This window comes from Heterodontus francisci, chromosome 14 (genome assembly GCF_036365525.1).
Source record: "Heterodontus francisci isolate sHetFra1 chromosome 14, sHetFra1.hap1, whole genome shotgun sequence".
Lineage (NCBI taxonomy): Eukaryota > Metazoa > Chordata > Chondrichthyes > Heterodontiformes > Heterodontidae > Heterodontus > Heterodontus francisci.
The window spans coordinates 56,028,926-56,038,541 of NC_090384.1; the positions used below are offsets into that span (position 1 = coordinate 56,028,926).

The following is a 9,616-nucleotide window of genomic DNA, read 5'->3' on the forward strand; positions in this document are numbered from 1 at the left end:
CAGCCCATCGTGTCTGCACCGGCTCTCTGAAAGAACAACTCCCTCAGTTTATTCCCCTGCCTTCTCCCTATAACCCTGCATATTCTTCCTTTTCAAATAACTGTCTAATTCCCTTTATAATGCTTCAATTGAACCTGCCTCCACCATGTTCTCAGGCAGTACGTTCCAGACCTTAACCACTCGTTGCATGAAAAAGTTTTTCCTCATGCCACTTTTGCTTCTCTTACCAAATACTTTAAATCTGTGCCCTCTTGTTCTCGATCCTTTCATGAGTGGGAACAGTTTCTCTCTATCTACTCTGTCCAGACCCCTTATGATTTTGAATACCTCTATCAAATCACCTCTCAGCTTTCGCAAAGGGAAACAGTCCTAACTTCTCCGATCTATCTTCATAACTGAAATTACTCATCCCTGGAACCATTCCCATGAATTTTTTCTGTACTCTCTCCAATGCCCTCATGTCTTTCCTCAAGTGTGGCACCCAGAATTGGACACAATACTCCAGCTGAGGCCGAACTATTGTCTTATACAAATTCAACATAACTTCCTTGCTCTTGTACTCTATGCCCCTATTAATAAAGCCTAGGATACTGCATGCTTTATTAACCATTCTCTCAACCTGTCCTGCCACCTTCAATGACTTATGCACATATAGACCTAGGTCCCTCTGCTCCTGCAATCCCTTTAGAATTGTACTCTATTTTATATTGTCTTTCCACGTTCTTCCCAAAAAATTAATCACATTACATTTCTCTGCATTGAACTTCATCTGCCACCTGTCTGCCCATTCCACCAACTTGTTTGGAGTTCTACACTATCCTCCTCACAGTTCACAATGCTTCCACACCTGACTTATGCCTTGCAGATGGTGGACAGGCTTTGGGAATTCAGGAGACTGTTTACTCACCGCAGAATTCCCAGCCTCACATGCTCTTGTAGCCACAGTATTTATGTGGCTGCTCCAGTTCAATTTCTGGTCAATGGTAACCCCCAGGATGCTGATAGTGGGGGATTCAGCAATGTGGTGTGTGTATGTGGTAAATGTCGAGGGGAGATGGTTAGATTCTCTCCTGCTGGAGATCGTCATTGCCTGGCACTTCTGTGGCACGAATGCTACTTGCCATTTATCAAACCAAGCCTGAATGTTGTCCAGAGTGTTGTACATATGGTGGCACTGAACATTGTACAATCAGTGAGCAGCCCCACTTCTGACCTTATGATGGAGGGAAGGTCATTGATGAAGCAGCTGAAGATGGTTGGACTTAGGACACTAGCTTGAGGAACTCCTGCAGCAATGTCCTGGGGCTGAGATGATTGGCCTCCAACAACCACAACCGTCTTCCTCTATGCTAGGTTTTACTCCAACAGTGGCGAGTTTCCCCGCCCCCCCACCACCACCACCCCGATTCCCATCGACTGCAATTTGGCTAGGGCTCCTTGATGCCACACTCTGTCAAATGCTGCCTGGATATCAAGGGCAATGCACTCAGATCACTTACTGGCCCAAGTTTATACATTACTCAAACATATACAAACCCAAAACCAAGGCAGAATTTTGAACATCTCCACTGCAACCAAGCCTTCTACATCTATAAATAGCTTTATTTTTCAGACCTGTGGAACAATTGGAATACTTACTGGATTTTCATCCGTAGCCTGCACTACTGGCTCTTCTATTTTGTTCACCTTTATTTTATCGATTGGTACAGTTTCAGCAGCAACAAGGAGACAGAGCAGCAACCAACAGTGAGACACTGATACACTATTCCAAGGCATCTACAGTGTACAAAGGAAAGCAATATCAGATCTTCCTCATAACAATTCAAAATTTATTTTCTCAACTGGAATATTTAAATTAAATCAACTAAGTAGCGAAAAGGATGCTGCATGATCATTCCTAAAACCATCACAAGCAGTTGTTAATTCAGAAAATTGACATTCACATAGCATCACTGAACCCCTGTTGAATTCACTGCTCCAAATACAATTGTTTTGTTCATCAATATAAACATGGCAGCCATTACAGGTGTGCCCTTCGACTTGGTTACGCATTGCACTGAAGTACTCTGTAAAACAATGTCCAGTACATGATATCACATTGTTGAAACAATACAGTAGTATGAAGCAATAATATTGTAACTGTAACCTTACAAGAACATACTCTCCACTTAGTTGTAAAAAAATTCACAGGTCCAAAATCCGAACCTTTTTCATTGAAAATTAGCATAAAAGAAACCCATATAAATTCAAGCGGACCCAAGAAGTCAGCAGATTTACTGCTGTTTCAGTTTTATCTTAAATGGGAAGTATGCAATCCAGTATGGAACTGAACTATACAGATGCAGAAGGTCCCAAGTGGGATCCCTGTCAAGATAGTAATACAGGGATAATAATTGGTTTTAATGCTCCTGGGCTGGGGAAGAAGGAAAAGTGAGGTTACCATTTGTAATCACAAATCAGTAACCCTTGGTAGTAAGCATGCACCTATGGATAACACTGGACTCAGTTGTGATGCCGGTTTGCCTTTCGCACTCATGGTCCATACTTATATGTGAAAATAACTGCCTGGATAAGGTAGTGGGTTTTTCCTGTAATTTCCTCCCATTGAACATCAGGAAGGCCAAAGCCATCTTCTGCCCCTGCCACAAACTCCCTACCCTTGTCGCTGATTCCATCCTCTTTCCCAACCATCATCTCAAGCTGATTCAGACTGTTCGCAGCCTCAGCAACATATTTGATCTTGAGCAGAGTTTCCAACCCCCCATATCTCGATCACAAAGATTGCCTGCTACAACCTTCTTAACATTGCCTTCCTCCATTCCTAACTTAGCCCATCTGCTGCTGAAATTCTCATCGATGCCAATAAACCTTCAGATTAAACTATTACAGTGTTCTCCCTGCCAGTTTCCCATCCTCCACATTCCATTAAGCTCTGCCCATCCAAAGTTTTGTAGCTGTATCCTACAGCTGCCAAGTCCTGTTCACCCGGATTCCCAGTCCCAACAACTGCAATTTAAATGTCACATCTAGTATTCAAATCACTTCATGGCCTCACCCCTCCCTATCATTGCAACCTCTTCTAACACCATCACCCCCTAAAACCTCAATTGTTTTGACTCTGGCCTTCTGAACATCCCTCCTCTATTTCACCCCATTATTGGTGGACATGCTTCAATCACCAGGTTCCATGCTCTACAATTCCCTCTCTATACCTTTACACCTGTTCACCTCCAACTTCTTTAAAAATGATCCTTGATAAAGCTTCTGGTCAGCCTTTGTAATATTTCTATCTTTGACTCAACATCCATGCTATATAAAGGCAAATGATCACTGTAGCTATTGCTTGTTTCATGCAATGTGATGCCAAAGTAGTTAGATCATCTGAGCAATTATGCAAATACTAACTCGGAATTGTGACTTATAGGTACAATGATGTACTTCCATAAATATCTCAACTTAAAAGCATTTGATGTAGAAATAATTTATCCCAAGATATCAATTCAGGGCTCAATTAGTAACAGGTGAAAAGATTACCAATTCCTGAGAATGAACTAAATTAAAACAAAATTGATACAAAAACATGTATATAAAAAAAAACTTTAAAAAAGTCTGACAAAGTTGCAGCAAATATATTACTATACTAATTTCTTTAGCTCCCACACAATACTTCAACATATGAAATTTCATTTCAGCTGGATTTCTGATGTCAAATTCAATGGAATTGCCTTAAAGAACAATTTGGTCTAATAAGCTGTGAAAAAGCAAATAATTCAAAGGATAATGGCCCCAAGCAATTTTAAAAATGTATTGAAATATTTGAGATGAAGCATAAAATTGGAAACAAAATCTATATACACAAACTAAAAAAGTGTTAGTATGCAAAGAAACTCAGTAGGCAGGAACAAGTTGTGTTTGTTTGCAAATTTCCAAATCAATATCTGAACTCTTTTGGATCTGTAACACATGGCAGCTATTCCGACACTTAGACAACTGTGTGGCACAGTCAGAATCACTGAATCAAAGATATTTATATACAGTACAGGAAGTCATTTGGTTCGTCGTGTCTTGTGTTGGCTTCCCCCGCACCACTGAGTAACCCAAAGTTAATCCCACTGCCCCAATGTATCCCCGTAGCCTTGTATCTTCCTCTGCTTCAAATATATATCCAATTTCTATTAAAAGATGTAATGATCCCTGCCTCAACTACAGCCCCATGGCAAAGCACTCTATATTCCAACAACCATAAAGTAATTTCTTGCAGCAAGTATTCTCAATCTATTAAGTGAGAGTTTTAAATTGGTTATCCTTCATCATTGATTCCCAATGGAAATAGTATTTCCTTAATCATTAAACCAAACCTCTGCATAATTTTGAAAAAATATTAAGTCCCTTCTTAACCTTTTCTGCTGCAGGGGGAAATAACCCCAATATCTTGTCTCTCATTATAATGGTTTCCCATCCTGGACAGCACCCTGGAGACACCATACGATACACTCTCTCTGGCATTAATGTTCTTTCTATAATGAAAGATCCAAAATTGTACACAGTACTTTAATTGTGGTCTAACCAACATTTGTACAAATTCAGCATTACATCTTTACTCTTGTACATTATGCCCCTGTTTTTAAAGTCCAAAATTCGATTGCCTTTTTTTTTTACAAAATGGCTTTATCTACTTACATGTGCTAAAAGAATCCAAATCACCCCAGCCTCTCCCCTAATCTCTACTCCTCCATCTTCATATTCACCTACTACTGAAGTCTGAATCCCACTTGAATATGTCCACAGCTACTTTCTGCCTCTCTCCTGGCATTCCCCAAAGGGTCATTGAGGCACCCGTCACTAGCTCCTTATGAGCAGCAACCCAAACTGCTTCACCCTTCCCTCTTATTGACATTCCCACCTACTGGGAGTTAACATTACCAAGCTCCTTCCTGTCCTGCTTGCCCCCACACACTACTACTACCTTGGATACTGCCAGCAAAACACCAATCACCACCTTGTTCTGCATTTCACTTCAAAATGTCTATTCACCCGTGAAAATGACCCTTGCCGTCTTTGATCTTATTATGGACAATGGCATTAACTTCTGACTTCGACTTACACTTAGCTCATAGGTGGCAACACCATGCCTCCCATTTTTCTCCATCCTCCATAATCAGCTCATCCAAAATTATTCGATCCCAAACTAAAACCTACCCACCCATCAGCTCTGCCAGTGTTGGCACACATTGGATCCCTGTCCCCCAAAGCCTCAAATTTAATATTCTCATTGCTTGGACTTGACATTCTTTCATGGTTTTGTCTCTCCCCATTTCTGTAACCCTCTCAAGCCCTACAACCCTCCCCAAATAACTCTCATTACTCTGACTTTTGTGCATACCCCACTGCCTTTGCCCTACCATTAGTAGCTGCACGATCAGGTGACTTAAGCCACCAGGTCTGGAACTCATCCTTCAATCCTTTTGCTTCTCCATATTCTGCTCCTCCTTTAAGGCCCTTCTTTGACCAAGATATTGGTCACCCTTCCTCATCTCTCCTCGTATTAACATACATTTTTGTCTGATTATGCCTCTGAAGCAACGGGGAATGGTTTTCTACATTAAAAAAGGTGCTAAATAAATTAAAGTTGCTGATGTCATTGTATTAAATGCCCACATCTTCTCAGGAACTTTGTCAAATGCATTTTGAAAATCCATTCACACTACATCTATTGCATTCCTACTATATATTCAATTTGTCACTTCTTCAGAAAACTCTGTTAAACAGGTTAAATATGAGAACTGTCTTAAAAACAGGTCCAGCATGATAGCCTTAAATTAATACATGCATTTCTAAATGCTGATTAATTTCATCTCAAATTAAGAACTTGTTCATAACTGATAGTAGATTAACTGATCTATAGTTATCCACATCATCCTTTGGACTCTTCTTGCACAAGGAAATTACATCAACCACGCTCCAATCTCAAAACACAAGGTACATATTTCTGGAGGATAAAAAAAAATTGTGGCCAGAGTTTCTGCTATCTCTTTGATGACTTACTTCAACAGTTTAGTACTGAACACTATTTTGTTGAATTCCTACAAGCCAAGCTCCTAACTTATACTTTCACACGACAATTCATACAAAGATGATAAAGCCCGAGGTAATAATACAAGAAAAGCCTTGACCAAGTTCTCAACCACCATCACTGAAAACAGATTAAATGGTAAATCATCTCTCTTTTATCTGCAAAACAACAATCACTGCACTCTAAAGTGACTAATTGTATGTGAAGCACATAGAAGGCCCAGACACCTATCCAGGCAAGTGGACAGTATTCCATCACACTCCTGACTTGTAGATGGTGGACAGACATTGGGGAGACAGGAGGCGAGTTACTCACTGCAGAATTCCCAGCCTCTGACCTGCTCGTATAGCCACAGTATTTATGTGGCTGGTCCAGTTCAGGTTCTTGATGCCATACTTGGTCAAATGCTGCCTTGATGTCAAGGGCAGTCACCCTCACCTCTGGAGTTCAGCTATTTTGTCCATGTTTGGACCAAGGCTGTAATGAGGTCAGGAGCTCAGTGGCCCTGGCAGAACCCAAACTGAGCGTCAGTGAGCAGGTTATTGCTGAGAAAGTACCACTTGACAGCACTGTTGATGACACCTTCCATCACTTTGCTGATTGACAGTAGACTGATTGGGCAGTAACTGGCCTGGTTGGATTTGTCCTGCTTTTTGTGGACAGGACATACCTGGGCAATTTTCCACATTGCCAGGTAGATGCCAGTTTTGTAGCTGTACTGGAACAGCTTGGCTGGGGGTGCGGCTAGATCTGGAACATATGTCTTCAGCAATATTGCCAGAATTTTGTCAGGGCCCATAGCCTTTGCAGTATCCAGTGCCTTCATCTGGTGAAACTAGGAAGAGGAGAAAAGGGCAATTGTAGAAACTAGCAAGCATCCTGACCCTTTATCCAAATTATGCAAACTGGAAATAATATTGACCAATTTGCATTAATATGTAGACTGCAGTATCAAAGCTACAGAGACCATTTAAATCAAGCGTACTCTCAGACATTGTATATGTGTGTAATAAATTTTTTTTATATATATCATATATATATTAAAAAAACACAATCCATGGTAAAAGGAAATATTGCATGGCAGTTTCTAATGTTTTCTAGCAATCTGACTATACAGATAACTATATTAGACAGCCTATTTGCCCAGAAATTGCTGGAAAATACTAGTGAGTTCATGGCACCTGCCATTATTAGTGCGCAAGAGGTGCAGCAATTTGTGGCAAGAAACAGATAGGGCACAAGTTACCATCTTGGTGGGAAAGTCCCCATTGAGAGTTATAAAATAGCTGGATTTATGCCATTAATGCAAATTAGTCTTGCCTTAGCCACTTAGGGCTGATAATTCATATCGGAAGGACCCTGTTAATGACCTGACATATCACTCTGCCTTGAAGGGTCACAAAGGGAACAATGAGATATGGAGTCACTCCCACAGGTTGTAAATTGTTCCTAGAGGATTTTTTAAAATATTTTTCTTACTTTTCTACTCTATTCCTCCCTTCCCCACCCACCTCTTTCTGTATCTAATGACACTCCAATTCACCGCATTTCCTTCTCCATTATCCACTCCGTTTCTTTCTCCCTCCTTACATTTAATCGGTTAAGAACATAGACCATTGGACCTGGCATTCACTTCTGCTGTCACTGTGCATTAACAATTCACATTTCCAGCAATCTTTGGTACCAATGTAGTACAATCTGAAGGGCAGGGTAAAAAATCCAATTCAAAGCATTTGCTGAGAGATGTGGCATTGCAGCAATTTCTGGCCCATTAAGTCACAATGTATGTTTACTTATTGGATTTCTGTTAGTGTTTTGATCATGCATTCTGGAAACACTAACTTCACTTCATTTGTCAGCGAGAAACGTCTAGTTACCAGTGTTACAGGCAAAGAAAAATGGAATGGTGATTGCTGCATTGTCTAAACTCTCCTTTTGCAAGCACAGGGTCCCATATAATGAAAATTGAGACATTTATTTAATATGGCTATATTAAGACTATGTACACAAGCTGTATTCAACAATTATCTCAAACAAAACTATTCAGACCAGCATTCTCCAGAGTGCACCAAATGTTCTGAAAATTGGATAAAATGTTGCAGAGCATGTATCTGTGCTGAAACACAATCCTATAAACACTACAAAGTGCACTGGCTTACTTATCCATAATTACTATATTACAAAATTGATGAAAAAAAATTAAACTATGTAATTTCATTCTGCTACCTGTACCTATAATATATAAACATACCAGAAACTTAGTTCTACAAAACGTGGTGCAAATTACAAGCAGAATGTTTTTAACAGCATTGGGATGCAGAACATTTCAATCAAGAGATAGCATTTATAACTCTGTGCTATACACAGGAATACTTAATGGCATTTAAGAATCAGCACTCTAATTTCTAGGTGTTCTAAATTTATTTTCATTAATTTTATACAACTTGATATACCACAGAAATTTATTTTGGTCATTATTTGAAAGCCTTTAACAAACCTTGGTTACAAATACAACAAAAAGTTAAATTCATACCTTAAGTCTTTTAAAAGTGTGAAATGGAATTAAGAAACATTTTGACATTTAACCTGCAGAAAAAGAATAAAGTACACCACAAACATATGTTTCACGATTTGAGCAGAGACTTTGCCATCATAATGTACCATCAGATGAGGAACAGACACAGTGCAAAGAACGAGACAATCACCTGATGTCCACAGCTGGTTTAATAACTTTAAATCCAAAACAGACGGCTCATCACACGAAGATACAGTTATTAGTAGCAAAATAAATTTTATGCAACGAATCATTGTAACGGTGTAGCTTTGCTCCTTACCCTGATATCTGGGTACCTCCTACTTTCAGACAGGACTTTGGGTAATGAAGTCTCTCTTTTTCTAAGCTGAATATATGAATCAAGGTTAGAGCGGTTCTCCCGTAATTTACTCTGCACAAAGATACACAACCACAGTCCCCACCGCGACCCTTTAAAAGACAAACACCTACTGTGTCAACACACCACTGCTCAATCAAATGCTGCAACCTACCCCAGCACTATCTCAGATAGAGCACGCCTCTTGTCAAGATCACGCCTCTTATCATTCTCATTGGCTAAGCGCCACCTCTGGGCCCCGCCTTACAATAATCCCTAATTTCCATTGGGTAATTTGGCTGTCGATCGGGAGATGGGGCGTGATTTAACAGCAGGGTTGGTTGAGAGGCGAAAATAAATCCACGTACGTGGCGTTCGGGGATCAGACTCCACCTGGAGGGGATATGACGTTATTTTGGTAAGAGGGAGGGTGTTCTTGCTGCATTTTGTTGGTAGCTAAAGACTGAGAGTGAAGAAGTTGGGTGTATTTCTTTGTTAGCTATAAAACATTAATTGAATATTTGGAGGGATTTATATGAATAGTAAGAGTCGTACAGTCTGCAAACATTTTGAGATGTGGTCTTATTTAATAATGAAAGACATTAGACAGATTCTGCTATTAGAATTAGTATCATCAAAATTGATTGGCAGTCTGTGTACCTTTTAAGAGTTC

General features: G+C 39.9%; 1 protein-coding gene across 5 annotated transcripts in view; it reads right to left on the bottom strand.

Moving 5' to 3' along the window:
- nucb2b (nucleobindin 2b) overlaps positions 1-9,101 on the bottom strand; it is a 68,205-nt gene extending 59,104 nt beyond the window's left edge. For 2 of the 5 annotated variants that reach the window (XM_068046264.1, XM_068046263.1), the window contains exons 1-2: positions 8,607-8,669; positions 1,639-1,776 (exon numbers count right to left, since the gene is read on the bottom strand). In XM_068046264.1, coding sequence (XP_067902365.1) covers positions 1,639-1,776; positions 8,607-8,654 — 186 coding nt within the window. In that variant the 5' untranslated portion in view covers positions 8,655-8,669. The other 3 variants (XM_068046267.1, XM_068046265.1, XM_068046266.1) reach the window with 3 other exon arrangements.
- Positions 9,102-9,616: the final 515 nt, after the last annotated feature.